Genomic DNA, 26,110 nt, shown 5'->3' with positions numbered 1-26,110 from the left:
CTGCCATTGGCATCCTTTGGTTCTAAAGCAACTTCCCATCTGCGTGTCTGTTCGTGGTCGGTCAGCTCATAAAGTCCATCTCGTTTATCATCCAACCTGTCTATCAACATGTGTCATCTGTCAAATGTAGCATTACTCTATTACCTGTCCATCTACTATTCATCACTTGCCATCGTCTATCTTGGCTTCTTGTCAAGCTCCCAGGCAAGCACCAGGTCTGCGTCCGTGGTTCCCAACTGCAAAGGTCTCCTCAGCCCTGCATTCCAGCCCCAGTGTGTAGAATGAAAACGCTGTGTGATCTTGGAAAAATCACATAACGTGATCACATGAGCTTAGGCTCCTAGATGTCCCTGTATTGAACGAGTCAATGCCTTTGTTCCAGTGATGACATTCTAAATAACAGCTTTTAATTCTAGTTACCTTTTTCCCCCAAAAAAAGTCTTAATTGTTCAAAATAGCACAAAACAACATCGCACCATGGTAATATTGAGTTCTCCCAGTTACTTTTTTAAATACTCTTGCAAACTAAGGCAGGAAAGACATTCTCATCTTAATTCACATTTGAGTTATCCCGTCTAAGACAAAGAAACTCGTGGAAAACCGACATTGGTTGACAATGAGAATTCCTCAGGATGGCACAAAGAATGGGCACCTGGAGAAGTTCCTTTCCTTCCCTGGGACTCAGTTTCCCCATCAATAAACTGAGGTCTTTGGAGTCGTCCGCTCTGAGCTCCCTCTCATCCTTGGAGAGCCTCTGATCCAACAGGAAGTCCATTTGGCAACCTGGGTCCAATCTTCACTTCCCCCTAAATTGTCTCAGCAGGGAAAAGCAGTAGGCTGATCTGATTCCTCTGGCTCCAAGCTGTCCCATCCATCTTACCCCAGACATGTTGGAACTTGCCTTCCTGCCCCTGCCCCAGGGCTCAAAGACAGCTTAAGATGGGCAGAAGCCAGTGTTCCCACAAGAGCCAGAGACCAGGTTCAACCAAGTCCCCAAAGGTACAGGAGCAGAGAGGCCCCAGGGATTGAGGGGAAAAGTGCTGGTTGGACTTCTGACACTTGACTTCTAACTCCCAGCGTTAGCATCTTGAGCAGAGAGCCCTTGGCCAAGTCAACCAGAGAAATACAGAGTCGGACAAATGCAATGAGAGGGTGGTATGAAGGTACTTCCTAAGGTAACAGGTACTCTCTACAGTCGTAGTAAATACACTGGACTCCAGAACACCTCCCCATGCTCTGCACCAGCTCCATTCAGGCACTCAGCCATTGAGGAAGAAGTTGGTGAAGAATTGCGGAAGGAGGTTAGGGAGATAGGAAGGAAGAGGTGAGGACAGAGGCCATTCCACTCCCCCCCACCCCAAATTAATCCTGAAAATCCATGAGAATGATCTGCCCTCTGGTGGCCAAAGAGAGACACATTGCCGATTCGTGTTGGATCTCACTTCTAAGGCTTGGGTCTGGAAAGAAGAGAAAAGAGGAAGGGGGTTGGAGTAGCAAAGGAAGGTGCACTCAGGGGTCTTCTCCGACCCATGCTCCTGCATAAGTAAACTCTACCACCTCCATGCTTCTACGCACTCACGTTCTCACCCCAGCCTTCTGCCTCTTAGCCCCACCCCCACCCCACCTGTCTCCTCCTCTTCCTCTCTCCACACAAGGCTGCCTAACTGGTCTCTCTGCCTAGATTCCCTCCAACCTACCCCACCAGAATAATCTTCCTAAAGTCCACCTCCAATTACATCTCTGTCCTTCTTGAAGGCTCTCACAATTTCCCTTGTGGGAGAGGCAGGACTGGCTTCATGAGCCTACTTTTAGAAGGGCCTTGCGCTTGATTTAATGCTCTGCTGTCACTCTCTTGAAATTTTTACCAAAAGGGCCCTGCTTCTTTACCGTGCACTGGGTCTGACAAATTTTGTAGCTGCTCCTGGTGGTAGGAAAGCCTTTAGCCTGCATCCAAAGCTTTGCATATCTGGCCTCTACTTATCTTGCTAATATCCTCTCCAACTAGGTATCACTGGTTGACACCTCCCCCCAGCTCCTGCCCTGCCACCAAGCTCTGCCACCTCCATGCTTTTTGTTCAGGTTGATCAATTAGCCAGTCACCTACCTCAGCTTCCAGGTGTACTTAAAGACCCAGTTCAAATATCACCTTCTCAAATTCCTGAAACCTCCTAGTTCTCTTCAAAGATTAATTATGTGTTGCCACACATTTACCCCTTTCTAATTTACAAATTCATTCATCCACAAATCTCTGTTGAGCACCTCCTATGTGCAAAGCCCTGTTCTAGGATCTTCAAGTATATCAGTGAACAAAATAGACAAAGATCTCCACCCTCGGAGAATTTACACCTCAAGTGGGGAAGCCAGACAATAAACAAAATAGTAAGTATGAAATACCACGGGAAAAATATACAGGCAGCTATAAGGGGGATCAGAATTGTTGGGGTGGGAAAGAAGTTGCAGTATTAAGGTGGTCAATATAGGCCTCACTGAGAAGGTGACATGTGAGCAAAAACTTGAAAGACATGAGGGAGTGAGCTCTGCAGATATGGAGGAAGAGCATTCCAGGGAGAGGGTATAGCCAGTGCAAGGGCCCTGAGGCAGGAACGGGCCTGGCTAGTTAAAGAATAAGGCGGCCAATGAGAGTGGAGCAGAGTGAGCGAGGGGGAGAGTAGTAGGAGTACAGGGCAGAAAGGTATTGAGGGGCCAGGCCTGGAGGGCCACTGCTTTGGCATTCCCTGAGAGTCAGACAGGGAGTCTCGGCAGTGACGTGATCTGATTGGCTGCTGGGTTGAGGATAGCGTGAAGGAGCAGAAGCCTGGAATCCAGGAAGGAGGCTTTTCCGATAATTCAAGAGAGAGATGACAGTGGCTTGGAGAGGGCAGCAGCAGGGGAAGTGGTTGGATTTGAGTTATATTCAGAAGGTAAAGCCAACAGGATATTTTGATGGATTGGTTTGGAGGGGTGTGAGAGAGAGGAGTTAAAGATAATTCCAAGCTTTCCAACCTGAACAACTGAAAACAAAACAGACACAAAAATAAAGGCATCTACCGCAGCTCCAGACCAGGTAGAAAGGAACCAACATGACCAGTGGTCCAGGGCAGCTGTGAGGCCACTGGAACCGTGGAAGGCGGAGCTATGGGATTCCCAGCTCCAGCACAGGGAAGGGGCCTGAGGGTAGCAATCTACCCCACTGCCCACCCCCACCCACCCCTGTGGGCAGGAAGGGAGGAAAGAAGCAAAGGGAGGCAGGGTGCTGGAGCGAGCGGAAGCCATCCTTATTCTCTCCCCTCTGAAACATCGAAACTCTTCTCAATCTTTCTCCTCCCAACCAGTGCAGCCAGAGTACAGCTCATGCTGGACAGGCCACTCCAGGGGGTGGAGGAATGGTCCAGAACTGGCCTCTGATCAAGGAGTGCCAAGACCCACTCCTGCCCTCTCACTTGTCAGAGACTCTCCCATCTCGAGGAGCTTTGCCTTATATTTTTTTTGGCATCTCTGAATTTCCATCATGCGCTTTGTCACCATCGCCACATACTGTATTGAATTTAGAACGTTCCAGAGACGCTGGAGTGGGAAAAAACGTGCATCTTAGAACCGCTAGACTAGAATACATTTGTTATCGGTGCTCCCTCCCCAACCACCGCCAGGCCATGAGCTACACAAGGACAGGAACTGCCGGTCTCATTCTCCTTTCCTGGTTTTGCTAACACACGTGCAGGTGTGTGCTGTGTAGACATTATCAGTTACAATGTGCAGGAAGCAGTTATTACCCCTGGTCTACTAACAAGGAAAGCACAGAATAGAGAAGCTCGGCACCTTGCTAGGGGAGTGAGCACAGGGGACTCAGCCCGCGAAAGGTGGGAAGTAGGCAATGACGACGGGCTACCAAATATTATCCAGGGGCCTCCAGCCAGGCTGCTTCTTAGTAGCTCTGCGATCTTAGCAAGCCTCTGAACCTCTGTCTACCTTAATTTTCCCAACTGTCAAATGGGGATAATTTGCAAGGCTATAATGAGTTAATACATGAAACAAACTTAGAGTCTGATGGATGGCCAGCGCTCAGTGTGCGCTGCTGTTATTAGCGTACTCTAGCCAGCCTCCCAGTCTTCTTTTAAGGCTTTCTGCTATATCCACCCCATTTCCCTGAACAGCAGTGGATCAGAAGTAAGAGAGCCCATTCTGGTCCCAGCTCTGTCCCTAATGGATCACATAAGCCATTAGGTGATTCCCTTCCCCCCTTGGGGCTTCAGGCTCCTTGTCTGTACAATGAGGGGGAGCTGGACTCTTTGCTCTCTATGGGGTCTTCTATAATGCTATAGATTGAATGTGTATCCCCTCAAGATTCACGTTGAAATCCTAATCCCCCAAGTGATGGCATTAGGAGGTGGGGCCTTTGGGGGTGATTAGGTCTCAAAGACTCCATATGACTTAATGGGCATAACGGAATTAGTGCTTTTAGAAAAGCAACCTCACAGAGCTCCCTTGCTTGCCCCTTCCGTCATGTGTGGACACAATAAGAAGACTGCCTTCTACGCACCAGGAAGAGGGCCCTCACCAGACACTGAATCTGCCAGCGCCTTGATCTTGGACTTCCCAGCCTCCAGAACTATGAGAAAGAAATTTCTGTTGTTTATAAGCCATGAGTCTATGGTATTTTGTAACAGCAGCCTGAATGGACTAAGACACTCCAAAATCCTAACCCAGCAAATACGCCTGTCTCCCCCTTCCTCACCCATGACCTGGCCCCATGCCTGGGATGGAGGGGACAGTGTCCCTTCCAGCCTTGCTCATATGTTCCTACAGTACAGTAGGAAGGTCTGGCTGTCCATGGAGACCACTGCACCAACCTGGGGAAGGGATGGAGAGAAGAAAGGGTACCAGGACGGCAGGGCACCTTCAGAGTCTGTTTTCCTGGGACGGGGTGTCCTTTGTACCAACCCACACTCCCACACTGGGTCACTCTCCACGAGCAGGTACTGCCACCTCCATTGCTGAGAAGGCCGAACATTCTGGATGGAAAGCCAGGCTGCCATGTTGGCAGAGTCTCTATGAGAAGCATAAGTGGGCAGTTTTTAATGGGGCTTAGAGAGAGATACCCAAAGGAGGTGATCTGGGACCTGTGGGAGCATGGGAACTGGATGGAGGGAGCAGCAAGGAAGGCTTCTCAGAGGAGGTGATGCTGAGTCTGATCCCCAGGATAAGCAAAGGGCTGCAAGGAAGGACAGGCGGGAATGGGAGCAACCCATGGAGGCATGAAGGAGGCCAGCCCTCAGGGAGTTCCCATCTGGGGGGATGTCAGACAGGCCAACAGCAGCCCCCGACTTGGAGTTGGCAGAGGGGAGTCGGTACCAGCTGGCGTCCAGGGCTCTAACTGGCTTCCTGGAGGAGGTGGAGGGCAGGCCGGGCAATGACTCACCAGTGTGCCAAGATGATGTCCCCACGTACCCAAAGCTGTACCGGAGCTCCCGGAGCCGGAAGGCAGGCTATCTGCGGGGGGATACTTCGCCTTCCTCACCGCCATCCGCCCCTGGAGGGCAGTGAGTGAGGTCTCCAGTCCCAAGGAGAGCAGGGACATAGTATTCTGGTTCCCGATGGTGTCCTTGGTGCCTCTAACAGTGCCTGGCGTGAATCCCTGGGGAAAGAAAGCCACAGGGCTTTGGCCCACCTTGTCCCCTCTGCTCAGAACTCCCTTATCTTATTTAACTGCGTGGCTCTCTCTGCTTAGAGGTCTGCTCCCGAGGAAACCCTCTCCAGCCCCTTTCAACATTGCATCCCCCTATGGATGAACACGCTGATGGTATGAGGCGGATGCGATCAGCCAAATCCAGAACGGAGGAAATTATGTCTACAGGACGAGTCATTGTGTTCCTAAACAAGGAAAAAGAAGGAAAAAAAAAGAGGAAAGACGGGCTGTTACAAGTTGAAATATATTAACTAAATGCAATGTGTGGACCTCATTAGATCCTGATTCAAACAAACGGCCTATAAAGCTGTTCATGGGCCGGCCAGGTGTCTCAGGCGATTGGAGCTCCGTGCTCCTAACTCCGAAGGCTGCCCGTTTGATTCCCACATGGGCCAGTGGGCTCTCAACCACAAGGTTGCCAGTTCGATTCCTCGATTCCCGCAAGGGATAGTGGGGAGTGCCCCCTGCAACTAAGATTGAACACGGCATCTTGAGCTGAGCTGCCGCTGAGCTCCGGGATGGCTCAGTTGGTTGGAGCGCATCCTCTCAACCACAAGGTTGCCGGTTCGACTCCTGCAAGGGAGGGTGGGCTGTGCCCCCTGCAACTAGCAACGACAACTGGACCTGGAACTGAGCTGCGCCCTCCACAACTAAGACTGAAAGGACAACAACTTGACTTGGAAAAATGTCCTGGAAGTACACACTATTCCCCAATAAAGTCCTGTTCCCCTTCCCCAATAAAATCTTTAAAAAAAAAGAAAAAGATATTCATGAAGAGTTCTGGAGATTAGTTGCACAACGTGAATGTACTTGTGACTTAACTGCACACTTGAAAGTGGTTAAGATGGTAAATGTCATGTTATGTGTGTTTTACTACAATTAAAAATGTTAAGATATTCATGGACTGGTTAGGGAATGTGAACACTGACTATATATTAGATGACATTAAGGCATTAATGATTTTTAAAGTGTGACAATGATACGAACAGAGTCTGAATCGCTCAGTGATACCAACAGATCTATTTACAGATGAAATGACATGTCTGGGATTTGCTTTACAATAATCTAGAAGGGACAGAGACATGGGGAGATGAAGATAAACCAAAACTGACCACATCTGTTGAAGCTGGGTACATAAGGCTTCATTACGCCATTCTCTCTCTTCTTTTGGGTGTGTCTGAAAATATCCATGATCAAAAAAAGAACAAAAGAACAGAAAAAAGGAAAAACTCGCGCCCCTCCATCATGCCTTTTTTCTTCCCAGTACTCACCCCTGCTGGCCATATCAGAGCCTTGTCTGCTGTGTCTCCCCTGGATGGGGGTGCTGAGGGAGCAGGGCTGTGTCTCATTCACAGCTGTATTCCCAGGGCCTGGAGCAGTGCGTGCGTATCACCCAGCTCACAGCTGTGGGCCCAGGTTGGTGTGGCCTCTTCAGCTTGAGCTCTGAACAACTGTCGACGTACAGCTGTCTCAACCCCAGTTCTGACCTTGGAGGGCTATGGGTGAGTCTCTTAGAGGCAAACCACTCACCTAGGAAGATGTGGGTGCTATGGTGGACAAGAGGACTTGCCCCAGGTCAGGGAGAGGCAGTGAGGGGACAGGGCCGTGTCTGGACAGAAGCCCCCCCCCCCCGCCCCAATGCCCTGCCCCCGAGAGTGGCCCAACCCCATATGGACATAATTGTACCAGTCACTGCTTTTGGAGCCTCCAAATACCGAGCCTGGCTGGAGCTAGGGTCACAGGTCACTGAGGGAGGCCATGCCCGTACCCAGGGGCCCAGGAGCCAACTTCCGGAGAAAAGGGGCAGGTGAGGAGCTAGATTCCATCCACCCTCAAAGCCCTCAGCTTGGTTCCCACCTGGGACAGGTGAGATGATCACCCTTCCACGTGTGCAGAGAGCCTCTCCAGTTGGCACTGCTAGGTACAGGGCATGATCCCAGCAGGTTCCATGACCTGGGGGGACTCTGGAAACTGGGATAGTCAGTGAACTGAGTACCACCATCAGAGTGCTGGAGCAGGATGGGAGGATGCTGAGAATTTGTCATTTCAAATTACCTTCCCAGTCTCCCACCTGAGTCCACGGCCACCCCGCCCCATGAACCCATGGGTGCCTGGACTGTCACAGAAAGATGTCACGGTCTTCCTAAAGCCGAAACAGGCCAATTAGTGCAGGAGACAGCTCTGGAGTCAGGCAGACTTGGGCTTGGCCTCCCTCTCTCTGCTCCTTTACCAGCTCTGGAATGGCAGGCAAGTCACCTGGTTCATCTCGCAGTCTCAGTTTCCTCACCCATATAATGGGCACAATGTGGGGTGACCCACAGTGGAGACCAGGGCTGGTGTCCGGTCTGCATTCTGCAGTTCCTAGCAGAACTTGCCCACGGGGCCTCCATTCATATTTGTGGAATTTGAGCCCACGGGGTGGTCAGCCCAGCCGCCCCCCCTTGCTGCTCCTATTTCTCAGGCCTCCTAGGTGTGGGGTCCAAGTCTGAGACATTGACATTGGTTTTGGGGAGGCCAAAAGGCCTGCTCTGCTTCCTTCTCTGGAGGCTGGTACATTCTGTGAGGAATGGTGTTCCTCTTAGGGGAGAAGGACTGAGCAGATTCGCTGTCAAGGCTCTGGGCTGAGGCAGCTGGTTCTAGGGAGACGGGAAAGCAGAGCCACCTCACCTGTCGCCACACCTGCTTGTGCTGCCTCGGGGAGGGAGCTGGGTGCCCCTTTCCCAACAGATCCGGTGGGGGGCACACAGCGAGGCTGCAACCCCATCAGAGATGCTTTCCTATCTCAGTCTCCCATCTTCTCCCACACCTCAGGGGTGCGCAGCGCGTCACAGTTTACAAAGGGCCCTGAACGCCAGCAGTGTGGGTGGCAGTGGAGGCGAGGCTGACTATCGCATTTTATGCACAAGAGGGAAGTCAGATTGGAGGAGCTGCAGAGCCTGGGCCAGACCAGTGATGCAACTGGGAGCCGCATGGGGGCCCAGCCAGTGTCCCCACCCCTTCCCAAACACTCTTACACATTCCAGTTTCTCTTCAAGGAGGGAAGGGGCTGCTTCTTCGCTTGTCTCAGACTGGCTTTGCCCACAGGGCTATTACTGCCATCCAAAAAGATCTCCTCGACCTGGTCCCCAAGGAGGGTAACTGGGAGGGAAAGGAGGTGGCCAGCTTCAGAGTGCAAAGGAGTACTGGGGACTAGGGGCATGGCCGTCAGGAGCCACGGGCAGTGGCGCCCTCCTCCCCCACCCCTTCACTCCAAGTCATGGTTGGGTCTCAGCATCACACCTGGATAGCGTTGCCACTACCAGCCCTGGAGCGGGGGAAACACTGATATTTGTATGGGAAGCTTTGCTGGTGGTTCCAGGATGGTGGTTCTGGTCCAGGTGGGGGACCTCAAGCCATCAGTCACATCTGTTCAGAAACTTCCTTCTGTACTCCGGGTGGAGTCATGCCCTTGCCTCCACACTCTCCAACTCTCCCTGTAAGCCGAGGTACCCAGCAGCAGCTCCCAGCCACACACACTCATATAGTCCCTAGGGTCCTGGCCGAGGCTGGGCAGATCCCTGCAGCCATGATGTGGGGCTGAAGGCACAGAAGGCCACCCCTAGTCACCATGGTAGCCACCCTGTCCAGAGAACAGCACTCCATGGACCAGCTTGCACTGAAAAATGTCGCAGAGGAATACACACCAAGAGGGCACTTGACAAACATTTATTGAGCACCTACTATGTGCCAGGCCCTATGCAGGGCTCTAGGAAAACAAAGTCACGGCGACCTAATCCCTGCCCGGAAGGAGCTCACAGTCTAGTGGATCAAATCATCAATCAAATTAACAGCAGTGCAGGTGCATTTAGCGTCACGATTTTACAACGAGCTTGTATATACGTTTTCTCAATTGTGAACATCCAGCAACACAGCCACGTTGTTTAAAAGCACATCGGCATAAATGTAAACACAGTCACACGATTGAAAGGACAGACAGAAATCACCCGCAATAATTCATATTTGTGTTTCAGAGCCAGCTTTTCAGCATTTACTCCTTTGTATTAGGGAGGATACGAGTTTTACCCATCTGCAGAAACGGCAGTAGAGACATGGGGGAGTTCCGTGGCCCGCCTGACCACACTGGTGGAAGCGCCCTAGACACACACGGGATCCTGAATCTTTGCCCACGGCCTTCTCTCCACCACGTACGTCTTCTAATCTCCCCTGGACAAGGGGCCCACATATCCTTGGAGATAACTGAGTCAGAAGGGGAAAAAGGACCATGTCCCATGAGTCAACCACACTGAGAGATCACTCACGCACCCCTGGTTTGGCCCACGCTGGCCCACGAGTGACATCAGCTCTGATAAGCACACAACACGGCACCGTCGGGCCTAGATCCTTCCTGACTTAGAGATGAGCTTTCCTGGATGGTCTCAAAGCCTGGTTGAGTCTGTCATACGGGAACCACTGACCTCGAGTCCTAGCGGTGCCCCTCTTGCTGAACGCTCAGCATCTATCAGGAGCAGGTGCCAAGGAGGCATTGTCCTAGTTGTCCCACTTGCCCCTGGATTCTAAAAGGGACAGTGGGGTTTGGGCCCACTGCTCCGTGTCCCTCTTCAGAGCTCCACATCACCAAAGGGGAAAAACAAATGCCACAACCTTCTGGCCTGTGATGGTTAGTTTAGGAGAGTAAGGGATCTGGGGAAGAGACCCAAAGCAGCCCTCTCCTGGTCTGGGGCATGGGGAAACCAGGCTGAGGACTGGGTTTCATTAAGCCAAGGAGAGGGCGGGACAAAGCTGAGCAGCTGAGTGTGTGGAGCTGCAAGGCTGAAGGCAGGGCTGCATTTAGGACCCCGTGCCCACCTCCCCGTCTGGGGTGGGGGTCAGGAGGCATCTCTCGCAGTGCACGCCAGCCACAGTGTTCCACTTTGGACAGGCCAAGTTAAGTCTCAGCTCTACGGTGTAAGCGGCCTTGGGCACCCCCACCATGGCCTCTCTTGGACAGTGGTCTCTCAAGTGAGTCAGAAAGTACAGTATGTTAAATAGGTGTTTCTGACCCCATTTCCAGGGACAGGGAAGAAAGGAGCCAGGGGCTCCTCTGTGACTGACACCAAGTCAGCCCTCACCTTCTAGCCCAACAAAGCCCTGCCCTGGCCCTGCTCCACCTTCTGGGGCAGGGGGTAGGTACGTGGGGGGCTTTCTGGCTCCCACCAAGACAACCTTTTAGCCTTCCTGTCAAGGTTGTTCCAGGAGGCCAGATATCCTGCTAGCAAACCCCTTCCCCCAATGATGGCCCAGACGGAACTCTCTTAATAAAAAAAAATAATTTATTGTCAACAAAGGAGATATATACAACAAGAAACAGGAGAAAGGAGAATGGGAGTGAATGGAGCCCTCAGACGGGCTGCGTGGGCCTCCTGCAGGGACAGAGTGGGAAGAGGTAATGGAGGCCTCCTGGTTTAGGAGCCTGAACGAGGGTGGGGGGAGGAGAGGCGACCCCCGAGGTAGTGGGACTCAGTTCAAACCCCGTGATGACCACCTCTTGTGTAAGGCACTGTGCCAAGGGAGAATGGTGGGGGGTGAAGAGAGGGTGGGAGGAGGTGGGGGACAGAGAGGTCTGGGTCAGCAGAAGGATCGGGGTAGGTGTTCTCCACAAGCCCAATGCCCCACCACACGACAGCCTCAGCCACCCTTGCCCACCTTGCCAGGCAGACATTTTCCAGTGCCGTCAACTAACAGCAGATGCTGCCCCCTTCCCTCTCCTCCATCCTGCCTCGGCACCTGGTTTTACTCTCCATCAGGTGGCAGAGCTGGCAGCTCCCAGTGAGAAGCCAAAAGGGGCTGCTGCCTCCCCTCCCCCCGCCCCAGGAAAGCAAGAACCTACACAGCACTCCCTGCCTCTGGCTTTCCCCCCACAGTGGTGTTGGATTCCGACAGAACCGCAGGCCAGTCTGGGGTGTCACCTGCTCCCATACCCTTGGTGCCCTGGGGATGCTTGGACCAGTCTTGCAGGAGGCTGACTGCCGGGGGTTCCTCCATCCGCACACGGATAACCTGGAGATCCAGCGTCCCTCGAAGGCCCGGAGGGGGAGCTGGGCAGGAACGGGAGCAGAGAGCAGAGTCAGGGCCCTGCAGAAAGCCCACTAGAAGGGCGTTCCCTGTAGGTCTCTGCAAACCACACCCCCATTTCCAGAGCCCAGGGCCTGGTGCAAGGGGAGGTCCAAGGAGAGTGGGAGGCTCCAGTCCTGGCAGACCCCAGGACCACTACCAACCAGCAAACAAGGTCACCTCTCAAGGTCGGATACAAGCCGACACCCCACGTTGCCTTTCTCCTGTGCATGTATTTTGGCACATGGATGCTAATGCTGTCCCCTTCCCCCAACTCTGTCTGACCTTAGGCTGGCTCCTTTTCATCCCAAACTTACTGGGTATCCTGGCCTGAGGGGTTGTGCCCTGTATGGGCAGAGGTGACGGATGGGTGGGGAATGAGACCTGGCTTTGCCCACCACGGAGCTCCTGAGTGAATGTGCAGGGTAGGGAAGAGAGCCATAGATGGAGAGACCTGGCTCGGCACCTGGCTTTCACCCTGGACAAGCGCTTCATCTCCTGAGAGTCAGTGCCTACCACCCAGGAACCAGATGCCACCTCAGCAGGGGCACAAGCCACTCAGCAGGGGCAAACTGGGCCTCGAGGTAGGAAAAAGCAGAGTGCTGACAGCCACTGCGCAGCTACCACAACGCCCGCTGACACGGGCACCTCCAAGTTACTTTACATTGAGGAGCAAATCAGAAAATGGAGACTGCAATGCTGCAATCCTGTACTGAGAAGGGGCTGTGTGTGGTTTTCTTCTAGATTTTGGAGACCCAGTGATTTCAAACGTGGCAGAGAAAATGGGTATAATTTTGCTGTAGACTGCTAGGGTTTAAATGACCGCATGGCTGCCACCAAGGGTTGCACAACTGAGTTGCACAACAAATACAAATCCTGCTTTGTATTTGAAGCTGGTTCGTCTCCCTGACAAACTAAGTTCCTTGAGGGCAGGCTGACTCGCACCCATTTGCTCCTTAATTCCATAATAACTTATGGGGCCACTACGCAGTGCCCAACCCTATTCCAGTCGCTAAGGGTACAGCAGCGTCTGGCGCGCACCGAGTGGCCTTCTCGGAATTTATGTTCCAGTGGTAAGAGCCAATCCACGGAATAAACAAAAGACACAATATGATATATATGGACAGAAACAAAGGAAAAACACATGCCAGGGAAGGGGACAGGAAGGGTCTCATGGAGCTGACAAGTGAACAAGATGGACAGGAAGTGAGGCATCAGCTACTCGGAGAGCTGGGGGAACAGCATTTCAGGCGGAAGGAAGAGAAAGTGCAGGCGCCTGGTGGAGCCCGTCTGCTGCCATTGGAACAAACAGCAAGGCCAGTAGCTGCCCAGAGCGAGCAGCTCGGGGAAAGAGGCAAAGATCCTGGGGTGACGATCATGTCACCATGAGGACTGTTTTTCATCTGGAGAGTGACGGGAACAGCATGGAAGGGCTATGAGAAGAGCAGGAACAGGACACGACTTGGGTTTTCAATTGGGACACTGGATGCTGGAGGGAGGGTAGGAGCAGGTGGATGTGCTTCTTGGCACTGTGGGCAGGGTGTGTGCGTGGGCACAGGGGAAACCCACATAGGCTGCTGCTTATTGGTGAGGGGCTGAGCGAGGCGCCTGACCCCCCCCCCCTCGAGGCTCAGTGTCCTGTTCTGTAAAATGGAAATCATAATACTTTACATGACGGCTGTGTGGACTTAAGGAGATAACACATTAAGAGAGTCTGGAACATAGTAAGAGCTAAGTTAGAGAACACAAAACAATGGAATTACGTGCCAATCCTTCCTGGCAGCAAGGAAGGGAAGGGTGACGGTGGGGTGGAGAGGGAAGGGGAGCATCAGGAGAGCCAGGCCCGAGACATCATAGAGATGTCCTTTCAGAAACTGTGAGGGGGGGCCGGCCCAGTGGCTCAGGCGGTTGGAGCTCCGAGCTCCTAATGCCGAAGGTTGCTGGTTTGATTCCCACATGGGCCAGTGGGCTCTCAACCACAAGCTTGCCAGTTCAATTCCTCGACTCCCGCAAGGGATGGTGGGTAGTGCCCCCTGCAACTAAGATTGAACACTGCACCTTGAGCTGAGCTGCCACTGAGCTCCCGGATGGTTCAGTTGGTTGGAACACAGGCTCTCAAACCACAAGGTTGCCTGTTCAACTCAACTTCCACAAGGGATGGTGGGCTGCACCCCCTGCAACTAACAGCAACTGGACCTGGAGCTGAGCTGCGCCCTTCACAACTAAGAATGAAAGGACAACAACTTGACTTGGAAAAAGACTTGGAAGTGCACACTGTTCCCAATAAAATCCTGTTCCCCTTCCCCAATAAAATCTTAAAAAAAAACTGGGAGGGATCAGAGCCCCAGGGCCACAGGAGCAAGCCAGGAGGACTCGATCACGCTTAGTCGCATCAGCACCCAAGCCCAGAATGGCCTCCCTCCTCACCCACCCATTCCACATTTGTGCACGTGTGTGTACATGTGTACACCTTCTCCAGAGGCGGGGGTTGAATCCAGTTCTTTTGTTTCTCATTAAGGCTTGTCTCCGAGCAACTCTGGAAATGTCACCACCAGAAGGACAGGTGAAGGCAGCCACCATCCACTCATCTGTCAACAAATCTTTACTAAGGGCTTTGTTTGTGTCAGGCACTGTTCTAGGTGCTGAGGATACAGCAGTGAACAGAATCTTCTGAAGCTCACACGCTCTTGCACACACACGCACACTCACTCTTTCCTCAGCCTGGGAACACACTGGGTCTGGCCAAGGGACCCTAAGCCAGGTCTCTAGGTCCTACTCCAATTAATCACCAGCAAGACAAGATGCTCTTTTTTCAACTACTTGTGAGTGGGCGCCCAGGGTCACCTTCTCTGCTGGCCTGGGCACCCTCCCGACCTTCATCCTGCAAGGCCCTTGGGAAGTTCCAGAAAGTCACATCCATCAGCTCAGCTGACCAGACCACAGTGAACTTCTCCAATTTCTAAAGCCTCGATTTTTAAACTTTTTAAAGTGGTAGGATCTTTATTCAAATAAAGTCTTCAAATAAAACAACTCAAAGTAGAGACACTCTGGTTGAAGCTTCACAGGTTTCTGAGAAATCTGTCCAAGCTTTGGGATCTTGAAACAGCCTGAAACCAGCGGTGTGGAGCCTTCGCTCTGCAGAGCCAGTGTGGGTGCCCACAATTCTCTGCTGCAATGTCTCCGCCCTGTACCCCAGACAGACTGTGAGCTTCTTGGGAACAAAGGCTGCCTCACTCATGCCATTTCCCAGAGTGCTTTGCTCGGGGCTGGGCTGTAGGAACATTTGCTGCTGCACCATTTAGTGTCTTCTCTGGCTTCCGGGCCATGTCCAACCGCCATAGATCCTGCCACTGCTGCGAATACCTGTTAGTCCCCTCCATCTCTCTCACGTTACTCAATCAGCTTGTTGAACCCCAAAGTCTCAGGCTTTGTCCACTCACCCCAAAGCAACCTGAGAGCTTGGTTCCCTTCTCAGCTACTCACCACTCCAGATAGGTGGAGTTTGGGCGCAGGGTACCCCAGGTCTCAAAATGAAGGCTCCCTTCCGAGAATGAACCCAGAAGACCCACTGAACAGTGGAAGAGGTCAGCCATTTAGAGCAGTGATCCACCGAAGAGAATGAGGAGACTCGGAAACGCTCAAGTCCAAGCAGAGCACAGTCTCAGGGAGGCAGAACTGGAATGTGACTCAAGCTGAAACTTGAGACAGTTAAAAACGTGATCTACACGAAGGGATGAGGCCTGCCTCGAGATCAGAAAAAGCGGAGCCCATTTTGGTAAAAAAAAAATAAAGGAAAGGGCACGTATGCACGCACACACACAGCTTATGAAAGGTCTGACGGATACTAAGCAAACACTGCTAACAGTGGTCACCGCTGGGGCATGATATGGGCTGGAGAAGCGGCAACACTTGCGTTTTTCTTTCGTGTGTGATCTTTCTCAGGCTCTAATTCCAAATGCACATTTCAGACAAGAGGGGACAAAGGCACGCTCTGTGTCACTCATTCACTCCTCCAAGAACCATCTCCTGAGCCCAAGATGCTGTGAGTAGAGCCTGGCATGGCGAGAGAAGAGCCGGGCTCAGCCTCGGCCCTGCGGGAACACCTAGTCTCATCGGAATTCTGCCCCTGCTTGGCTGCGGGACAGTGGTAGGCAGAACACTGGCCCCCTAACGATGGCCACGTCCTAATCCCGGGACCTGTGAATGTGGCTGCTCCACCACAAGGGGTTAAGGCTACAGATGGAACTAATGGTACCAATCAGCTGACTTTAAAATAAAAGATTCTTCTGGATGATCTGGGTGGGCTCAGTGTAATCACCAGGGTCCTTACGTCGGGGAAGAGGGAGGCAGACGAGTCAGACCACAGACAGCAGCGTGAGAAAGACTCTGCCGGCCACTGTGGGCTTTGAAGACGGGAGAGCACGAGGCAAGCAATGTGGGCGGCCTCTAGAAGCCGGAAAAGGTAAGAAAACGGACTTCCTCCTAGAGCCTCCAGAAGAAATGCGGCCCTGCCGACACCTTGATTTCAGCCAGTGAGACCCATTCCACACTTTCGGTCTCCAGAATTGAAAAGTAGTATGTTTGTGTTGTTGTAAGTCACTAAGTTTGTGGTAACTTGTGCCAGCAGCCACAAGAAAATACAAGCACCATGGGGAAGAAGGAACTATCTCTCTGAGGGTCTCCATCTGGAAAAGGTCTTTTTATAAGGACCAAATGAACTGCTCAAGTTCCTTAAAATCGGCAGGACACGCCACAAACACACACTTACTGCTCTCATCAGGCAGCTCACTGAGCTGCTTTCCCCACAGAGGTGTCTGCCAAGTGTTCACTACTGGTCTAGTGTCCTGTTAACAGTCCCATTTTGGCCCCTGCTCTACCAGGGCAAGGTGGGCACCTCTCAGGCTCCAGCTAGAATCAACCTAAGTGTGGTGATGGGTGGCAAGCTTTGGGGAGCACTGGCCTAGCCCAAGCTAACGACCTTCCAGGACACCCCCAAGGAGCTCTCAGAAAAGCCACGCTGCCTGGCCAGCCTCCAGCCTCCAAGTCCGCCTGCCCCTGGCCCCATCTCCCAGGGGACCTGAGCATCAACCACCTCTATCCTGAGCTCCGCTGCAGCAGCCTCAAGAAGGTCAGAGCCCCTGCCTGCCCCCCTCGTTGTCCTCTCTCAGGAGCTCACCTGGAGAGGGGCTTTCCGGCTGGGGAAGGCCTCCTTCAGCTGCTCTCCCGTCTTTGGGCACGGCCTTGCTGTCTGAGGTCCTGAGCTGGGTGTGGGAGAAAAGCTGGAGGACGAAGCCGGGAGGGAAGCTGCCGTCAGTGAAGTGACGGACTTCAGTGGGAGCTGCAAAAGTCTCTGTGGGCGAGTCAGGTGACGGAGGGTCTGGAAGGGGGGACAGAATGGAACTGTGAGTCCAGGACGCTGGGCAGCCTAACACCACTGAGGCCAGAATCCACAGGGCTGAGCCCGAGGCCTCAGGTGAGGTGCAGGTGCCCTCGGCATGGGCCTTGCCTCCTGCCCACCCCCCAGGCCTCCGGTTCACCTGGGTCTGGGTCCGGATCCAGGTCCAGGTTTTTGGTCACGGTTCTGCCTCTTTTCTTTCTGACTGGCTCTTCCCCAGAGGGCTCCTTCCATCTCTGACCACGGGGCTTCTTATTTACTTGCTCTGCAACAGGGGCAGCTGCAAAAAGAAAAGGCCTCATACCTTTCTAAGGGGACATGCCAGAACCCCAGAACCTCAGGACTGCTGAAGCCACCTGCCCAGCAGCCTCTCCCCGCCAGAACACAGGCACGTTTCCCCGCCTCCCCAGCTCAGCCTCACTAGCTCCCCATGACTGACCCGGAAGGTCGAGGGGGCGGAGTCCCCTGGGCCGGCTTCTCCTGGGGAGGGATGGATTGTCCTCAGAGTCAAGGAGAACGACAATCTCTGCGGGCGTTCTGGCAGGATCTGGGGCGGACGCAGGGTCTGCATCCACATCCTGGCCTGAGTCTGAAGGGGGCAAACGCCCCATGAGTTTCAGGTGTTCCCACAGGTTCGACTCTGCCCCGCCCACCCCACGCCCACCTACCTGAGTTGAGTGGGGACGGCTGCTCAGCTCTGGTGTCTTGCAAAAGGGCCACCCCCTCGCTCCAGGCCTCCAGGATGTTGCTCTTCTCAGAAGGGCTCAGGTCCAGCGTGTGCGGATGCTGCTCCAGGATGTGCGCGCGCGCCGTGTCCGCAGAGGGGGACCGGATCTCGGCCCCACACACCATGCACAGTGCCCGCCCACTGCCTCCTGGGCTGTTCCCCACCAGGAACTCCTGCTCCCAAGACATCTGCTGCTTGGGCTCCTCGCAGCCGTCACTGCCTGCCTCCAGCAGGCTGGGCCGAGGCAGTGGGGTCTTCTCCTGTTGGGCCACTATTGAGAGAGAAGAGGGGGCAGTGTTATCAACAAAGGTACCCATGGCCAGTAATACTTAGAACACAAGTCCCCAAACTTGGTGGTATGGTGTTGGAGGAGGAGCATTCCCACTGTTAAAAAAAAAAAAAAAAAGTCACTTTAAAATAGAGCCGAAGCTTCCATCCCAGAGGAACTGCCTTGCTCATCTACGCCTCAAACCTTTGGAATGTTAAAAGGGCAAAATAACCTTTGGACTGGACCTAAAGCAACACTGTGTCCTAAAGAACTGTTTGCATGGATAACAAGAAAGCAGATATTATGACTACCAGACTGAAATAAAATAAAAAAAATTCATTATTTAGCTTATCTGCACCAACAGAAATGCCTTCCTTCTATTGATGTAATTGTTCCCCTTCCCTTTCTCATAAATACCTCTTGCCTTTGTCTCCTAAGCAGAACATTATTTGTGTTTCTGCCTGAATTAGTGATTCCCGAATAACTACTCTTTTTCATCTCAAATAAATGCTTGTTGCTTCTCACTTTGGCCATTTTACATTAACACTATCCGCAGTCTTTTTCTCCCTTCCTGAGCCCATGAGGTGCTAGTCACATAAAACAGCCTATGTATGTCCCTTGGTATCCTGCTAGAGCACCTTCATACCTCCTTTCAATCTAGTCTCAGACAGACCACAGGTCCACATGTGTTTTTCCAAAAGGCTATGATAGTCTTCATTTCTTCAGCCTTGGCGCCTCTGCCCAGACCCCCCAATCAGTCTGGCAAATTCCTCCCCTTCCTTCATGGCCCTCCTAAAGCCCTCACCCCCTTGGAAGTCTTCCTAATCTCCCACCCCTGGCAGTTGATTAAATCCACATCTGAGGGCCGGCCTGGTAGCTCAAGTGGTTGGAGCTCCGTGCTCCTAACGCCGAAGGCTGCCGGTTCAATTCCCACATGGGCCAGTGCCAGATGGCTCAGTTGGTTGGAGCAAGTCCTCTCAACAACAAGGTTGCCGGTTTGACTCCTCGACTCCCGCAGGGGATGGTGGGCTCTGCCCCCTGCAACTAAGACTGAACAGGCACCTTGAGCTGAGCTGCTGCTGAGCTCCCGGATGGCTCAGTTGGTTGGAGCGTGTCCTCTCAACCAGAAGGTTGCCGGTTCGACTCCCCCAAGGGAGGGTGGGCTGTGCCCCCTGCAACTAGCAACAGCAACTGGACCTGGAGCTGAGCTGCGCCCTCCACAACTAAGACTGAAAGGACAACAACTTGACTTGAAAAAAAGTCCTGGAAGTACACACTGTTGCCCTCCCCTCCCTCCCCCCCAAAAAAAATCCATATCTGATTTCCAGGCCACAGCACACTTTCTTGAGGACAAAGACAGTTAAATTTTATCATCATGTTGTCCCAACGGGGTCTGGCACATAGGAGAGGAGATGCTCAGTGAGCCTCCGATCCGATCAGTGAATGACTTCACCTGTTGAGGCCCCTTCAGAAGGCTACCCCATCCCATCAAAATTAGCCTTACACGGTGGCCATGACCTCATCCCCACCAGTCTGCCTGGTACCTGCCCTTACACAGTGCACATAGACCCTAGCTGCCAGGGCAGGAATTCTTTGCAGCTCAGCAAAGGCAGGCAGCTCAGTGCTTGTGCAGAGGGCCTACGATATAATACCTCATGGCTACACCTCTCTCCCACCAGAGAGGATAGGACAAAGTACAAATATGAAAGGCCCTAACACCTGGGGACTGGATGGAAGAGGTAGCATTTGAAACACATATAAGAATTGGTTTGGATCTACATTCAAAGCTGTGTTGTACCTATGCCCCATGTTACCATGGGCAGGAATCTTGATCCCCGAATTGCAACCAGGCTTTCTTTCCCATCACTCTCCAAGACAGCTCTCGTCAAGGTCACCAATGCTAAACTCAGTGTTCAGTTCTTAAATCTCATCTTTTTTTTTTTTTTTTTAAAGATTTTATTGGGGAAGGGGAACAGGACTTTATTAGGGAACAGTGTGTACTTCCAGGACTTTTTTCCAAGTCAAGTTGTTGTCCTTCCAATCTTAGTTGTAGAGGATGCCGTCCAGTTGCCGTTGCTAGTTGCAGGGTGGGTTGCTACCCACCATCCCTTGCAGGAGTCGAGGAATCAAACTGGCAACCTTGTGGTTGAGAGCCCACTGGCCCATGTGGGAATCGAACCGGCAGCCTTCTGAGTTAGGAGCATGGAGCACGGAGCTCCAACCGCCTGAGCCACAGGGCCCACCCCTTAAACCTCATCTTTTGACTGATCACTTTTTCCATCTTGATTTCTGTCACTTAGCTTCCAAGGTACCACCTTCTGTTGGGGCTTTTTTTCAGTCACCGATGCTGGTTCATTTCCTTCCCTCATCATTTCTTCCCAGGTGCTCACACAACTCCCTCACCTTTTCTAGGCTGTTGCTAAAGAACTGTCTTCTCACCATGGCCTTCACCACCACCCTATAGAAAGCTGGCATCCGCCCATCCACCCAGCACCCCATTCCCCTTCACTGCTTCATTTCCTCCACAGCACACCTCACCACCTAACAGTATAAGCTATATTTGTTCCTTGTGTCTCCCCACTACACTGTAGGCTCCGTAACAGCATAGATGTTTGATCGTTCACACTTGTATCTCCAGCACCAAGAACAGTGCCCCACATGTAGTGGCTCAGAAATGTCTAACGAGGGCCTGACTCCATCTCCAACCTGGAATCACTGGAGCGTGCTATGACTCTGTCATCGGACCCCTTCTCTGTCTAGCCTCTTCCTCTGGTCTTGTCCCATTGCCTGCTTGCTGACAACTCCTATTTATACCTCCAGCCACGCTCTCCATGAGCCTAACTTCCTGTGTGACATCTCCACTTGAATGTGTCAGAGGCATCTCAAACTTGCCACGTTCCAACCTGAACTCCCAATCTCCCCCGATCCTGCATCCCCGGCCTCCCCCCTCAGTAAGTGGGAAGCCCGTCCTTCCAGTCGTTCAGGCTAAAACCTTGACTTCATCCTTTCTCTCCCACCCAAATCTTCAAGAAGCTTCTTGCTTCAGGATCTCTGTACCTATGATTCTGTCTAAAATGCTTTTTGTCCGACCATCTGTAAGGTTCACTCCTGTACTTCGAGTCTACTCACATTTCACCTTTTTAGAGAAGCCTTTCCTGACCAGTCGATATTCCAAATAAGACTCATTCCACTCTTCTCCTCTGCTTTACTGTTCTCCAAAACGCTTATCGTCACCTGACATACTACGCATTTATTTGCCTGCCTTTAGTGATATATATACACAATCATATATATATATGTATGTATATATGTATATACATACATATATATATATATTCCCAAAGCGCAGAGTTTCATCTTTGTTTATAGCCACTAGCGTGCCCAGCCTAAAACAGGGCCCGGAATACAGTAAGCATCCAGTAACCATTATAGCTTCTCTGGACTTCTAGTTCCTTCATCCCTAACAGTGGGGAAGAAGACCGCTCTTACAGGTCGTTGAAAGGCCTGAGACAGCTAGCGTCCAGCATTCAATAAATATCAGCAGAAGTAGGGACAGAATCCCTCTGCTGGACTGAAAGCTCAGAGAAGGGTGGCACCTTGATTTCCCTCTCGTTTTATAAACCGTCTGATTCGAAAAGAGTGAGCAGCAGTGTAGACAGACATGATGGTCCACTGAGGTAAAATGAACAGCTTTCCTTTCAACCTCTCTTGGGTACTTTCCCTCCAAAGAGAAGAGGAATCTGGCAATGAAAAATATGTGCATTTTCAGGACTATCAAGTCTTCCATTAAGGTGGCCCTGTGCTTCCTTAAGGTTTGCAAGATTCTGAGGAGTGAAGAAACTGGTCCAAGGGGAGGGGAGAGTGAGCATCCCCAGACCATTCCTCAAATTCCCTCCCAAGGCCAATCTCGTTCTAGGGTGGCTGAGGGTCCCCCTACAAGCATTTCTTTTCCGAAACTGGGTGCCGTAAGCAATCCCATTCACCCCTGAAGATTCTGACACCTGTGGCTTGTGCAAGCCAAAGGCCCGGGAATGGACGAGGGGCATGAAAGCTTTACGCCCGGGGCGAGGGTGGGAGAGGGGCCTTAAAATCTCCTCTTGGCAGGAGGAAGGGCGCCTGCCTCCACCCTCGGGAACCGCTCCGGACACCAGGCTGCAGCGCTCGGCCTCGGGCCTGGAGGCCTTGCCGCCCCTCGGCCTACAACACAGCCTGGCCCCTGGGCCTGCCTCAGCAGGATAGGAGACGACGGCCACCGACACCCGGCGTCGCCCGGGATCCCACCGCCCAGGAGAGGGGGCGCTCGGGCACCGGAAGATCCGGAGCGCGCCGGGCGTGGATCGAAGGCTCCAGACCCTGGGCGGGGGCGGGGGAGGGGGAATTCAGGGAGGCCTGAGATTCCAAACGCGAGTGGGGGCGGAGCAAGAGCACGCCCGGGCCCAGACCGTCAGGGGAAGGGGGGCGCGGGGCACCAGACTCAAGGTGGGGAGGGGGTGCCCGGGCCGCTGACGGGGTCTGGGGAGCGAGCCCGAGACCGTGACGCGGAAGTGGGGTCCCCTCCCATCCTCACCTCTGAGCATCGGCTCGGGCCGCGGAATTACCGCCACCACCATGGCCTCCTCCTCGTCCTCCCCTTCCTCGCATTTGAGCGTCACTTCGAAGCAGTCCAGCGCGGCGCCCTCGGCCTTCAGGGCCATGGTGCGGCCGGGGGGTATTTCGATGACCGGACGCTGGAGGACGAGCGCGCAGGCCTGGGCGCGCACTCGGCGGCCGCTCCCGCCCGCAGCCCCCTCCCCGTTGCCGGCCGCCCCGCGTGAGCCGGGCCTGTGACGGGCGCGTCCGGACCCCGAGCGGGGAGGGCTTAATCCGGGGCCCCAGCCCCCCGCTGCTCCCTTTTATGGAGGCTCATTGTCGGCGCCCGCCCGGCCGGCCCGCCGCGGACCCACCCCCGAACCCGGCTGGGCCAATCGCACGCGGCTCCGCCCGTTGCACGCGGCTCCGTTAGAATCCCAGGACCCGCGGGGCGGCGGGAAGGGCCGAGCTGGCTCCCGGCTGCCCTCCAGCGTGGAGGAGGGGATCGCGGGCCAGCGATAGGGGACCCCAGACTCCTCCAGGCGAGGTCATCCTGGGCCGAGCCCAGTGGGTCGAGTCCAGTGGGTCGAGCCCGTTGAGATGCCAATCGGGCATATTTTGGTGGCATGAAGAGCTTTGGATTGGGGTTGCTTTTGCCTTTCCCTGACCAAGGCTTCCTCCGCCAGAAGATGCCCTGGGCTGGAGGAGGCGGTAGCGAGGGGCCGTGAGGAAGTGGAAAGGGCCTTGGCATGGGAACAGTGGAGACGGAATTCCTACCAATTTGCCAGCTCTGTGATCTTGGACACGTTATGTTTTCTTAGACTACTTCATTCTCTCTTTGAAAAAACATCGGGGAGTATTCTGGACAAGGGCGTGCAAAGATGAAGAGTCGAGTGGAGGTTGGGCACAAGCAACCTACCGCTAATGTTTGTGATTTCCAGTTTTTAAACGTGAGTGCAGAGATTGTGACTCCCTAAAGTTACACAGAAATCCTTGAGAGCTGGAAGACCAGAGTCCAGTTGCCATGACACTGGTGCATTACAATTCTACTGTGGCTGAGCTTTTGCCTTTGTGACACAGGTGGGCATCACCCTCTGTTGTAGAAGCCCTCCTGAGAGTTCAGTTGAGAAAATGTCGGACACTGAAAATCCATCTTAAAATGATACTGGATCAGTAGTCACTGAATGATGGACAGTCATGTGCCATATACAGTAGTCCCATAATGGTTCCATAAGATTAGCGCTTTCTGAAAAGAGTGACAGCTTCTCAAGAACCTCAGGCAGGTCCTTCAGGAAGTATTCCAGAAGAAGTCATTGTCATAGGAGATGGCAACTACTGGTCTGTTATTGCCCTTGAAGACCTTATTGTGGGACGAGGCACCCAGGGAGAAGACGGTGATATTGATCCTGACCCTGTGTAGGCCTAGGTTAATGTGTGTGTCTGTGTCCTATTTTTAACAAGTTTAAAAAGTAAAAAAGAAAAATTTTAAATAGGGAAAAAAGCTTATAGAAGAAGGATATAAAGAAAATACTGAAAAAATATCTTTGTACAGCTGGACAATGTGGTTGTGTTTTAAACTAAGTGTTATTACAAAAGAGAAAAGCTAAAAAATTTAAAAGTTTATAAAGTAAAAAAGCTACAGTAAACTAAGGTTAATTTAATATTAAATATTTAATAAAAATATATTTTTAATAAACTTAGTGTAGCCTAAGTGTACAGTGTTTATAAAGTCTCCAGTAGTTTACAGTAAGGTCCTGGGCCTTCACATCTACTCACCTTTACCCACTGACTCACCCAGAGCAACTTCCCGTCCTGCAAGCTCCATTCATAGTAAGTGCCCTATAGATAGGTGAACCATTTTTTATCTTTAATATGGTATTTTTACTGTACCTTTTCTATGTTTAGATACACAAATGCTTACCAGTGTGTTACAACTGCCTACAGTACTTAGTACTGCACTTAGTACAAGAACGTGCCGTACAGGTTAGTAGCCCGGGAGCAGTAGGCTGTCCCATAAGCCCAGGTGTGTAGCAGGCGGTACCACCTAGGTCTGTGTAAGTGCGCTCACTCTGTGATGTTCGCAGGACGACGAGATCACCTAACAGTGAATTCCTCAGAACGTACAGGTTTGGATGGAACTTACGACAACACAGAGCAGGAAGTTGAGGCTTAAAGGGTGAAATTACTTAAGCAAGGTAATACAGCAAGAATCCTATTTCATCAAATCTAGGATGAACATTTCCCCTCACATTTGAACAGCTTTGAAACGGGGATTGTTTCTTTATGGACATCAATGTGAAGTTTTAGGAATATTAAGACATGTAAGATGGCCCTTCTGATATTCAGACAGTGCAAACTGTGATTTATAAGAAGCACATATTTGGTCAAAATATAATCTTCATTTGTATGTGGTCTTTATCATTCCTGACTCCCAGCTCTCAAAACCCTTGGAATTTCCTAAGAGTTGCAACTGATAAATGTGTCTTTTGTGATGTGAATGAGGTGACTTTTGGACCCCACCCTAAGGTGGGGACTGGTTGCCAGTAGGAGGCAACCAGGTGGATAGAGGATTGGAACTTCCAGTCTCACTCTCTGATTTTCCGGGAGGGCAGAGGGGCTTGAGGTTGAACCAATTGCCAATAACCAATAATTCAGTCAATCATTGACTATGTAATGAACCCTCCATTAAAACCCAAAAAGGACAGAGAACTTTATCAGAGAACTTCCGTGTTGGGGAACCAGAACACTTCCAATTGGCACTGTGCAGGATCCCAAGCTCCATGAGGACAGAAGTTCCTTTGGGACCTCACCCTATGTATCGCTTCATCTGGCTGTTGATGTATATCTTTTGTAATAAATCAGTAATCTAGTAAGTAAAATGGGTTTTCTTGAGTTCTATGAGCCATTCTAGCAAATTAACCGAACCCAAGGAGGGGATCATGGGAACCTTTGATTTACAGCTCATTGGTCAGAAGTACAGGTAACAACTTTCGATTAGTATCCTGAAGTGGAGAGGGTCATTGGAACCTCCAATTTGTAGCCCAAACTGGCATCTTCTGAGACTGCGCCTTTTACCTGTGGAATCTGATTCTACCTCTGGGAAGATAGTGTCAGAAGTGAGTTGAATTCTCCTACACCATGCTTCTTGGTATGGGGAAGCCAACACATGTACACACACTGGAGTCGGGTCTGGGAAGGATCCCATTCAGACATGATGTCACCAGCAGAACATAAACCATGCTTGGAATTTGGCGTCGATAAGGTTACTTCATGACCACAGAAATGACTTCACCTTTTTCAGTGGTTGCTGCTGCTTTACCAAAGATCTCTCTAGCCCTGCTCAAATCCTGCCTTCTAAATAAACATAAAGATACCCAG

The 26,110-nt window shown here is 52.1% G+C and overlaps 1 protein-coding gene across 3 annotated transcripts; it reads right to left on the bottom strand.

Moving 5' to 3' along the window:
• Positions 1-9,372: 9,372 nt before the first annotated feature.
• SPINDOC (spindlin interactor and repressor of chromatin binding) lies at positions 9,373-23,092 on the bottom strand. 3 transcript variants are annotated; one of them, XM_019717864.3, is made up of 6 exons: positions 22,731-23,089; positions 17,837-18,166; positions 17,608-17,757; positions 17,311-17,448; positions 16,950-17,150; positions 9,373-11,757 (listed from the first exon to the last, which is right to left on the bottom strand). In XM_019717864.3, the coding sequence occupies exons 1-6, from the start codon at positions 22,855-22,857 to the stop codon at positions 11,546-11,548; spliced, it is 1,158 nt and encodes a 385-aa protein (XP_019573423.2). In that variant the 5' UTR covers positions 22,858-23,089; the 3' UTR covers positions 9,373-11,545. The 3 variants fall into 3 exon arrangements, with proteins under 3 accessions (XP_019573423.2, XP_088645772.1, XP_019573424.2); XM_019717865.3 differs by lacking the exon at positions 9,373-11,757 and adding an exon at positions 12,650-15,471 and having other exon boundaries at positions 22,731-23,090; XM_088789646.1 differs by lacking the exon at positions 17,608-17,757 and having other exon boundaries at positions 22,731-23,092.
• Between the last annotated feature and the right edge of the window lie 3,018 nt (positions 23,093-26,110).

This window comes from Rhinolophus sinicus, chromosome 14 (assembly GCF_057876585.1).
Source record: "Rhinolophus sinicus isolate RSI-liver-muscle chromosome 14, RSI-T2T, whole genome shotgun sequence".
NCBI lineage: Eukaryota > Metazoa > Chordata > Mammalia > Chiroptera > Rhinolophidae > Rhinolophus > Rhinolophus sinicus.
Note: the sequence above shows the minus strand (reverse complement) of the source record. Positions and strands in the feature narration are given on the sequence as shown.

What these genes read in the sequence shown, in the direction of transcription:
- SPINDOC (XM_019717864.3), bottom strand. Translation starts at nt 22,857, where the DNA reads ATGGCCCTGAAGGCCGAGGGCGCCGCGCTGGACTGCTTCGAAGTGACG. An exon ending in GCCGTCCCCACTCAACTCAG is followed by an intron (nt 17,758 to 17,836) that starts GTAGGTGGGCGT and finishes TGCCCCCTTCAG; the next exon opens with ACTCAGGCCAGGATGTGGAT. An exon ending in GGATCCGGACCCAGACCCAG is followed by an intron (nt 17,151 to 17,310) that starts GTGAACCGGAGG and finishes CCCCCCTTCCAG; the next exon opens with ACCCTCCGTCACCTGACTCG.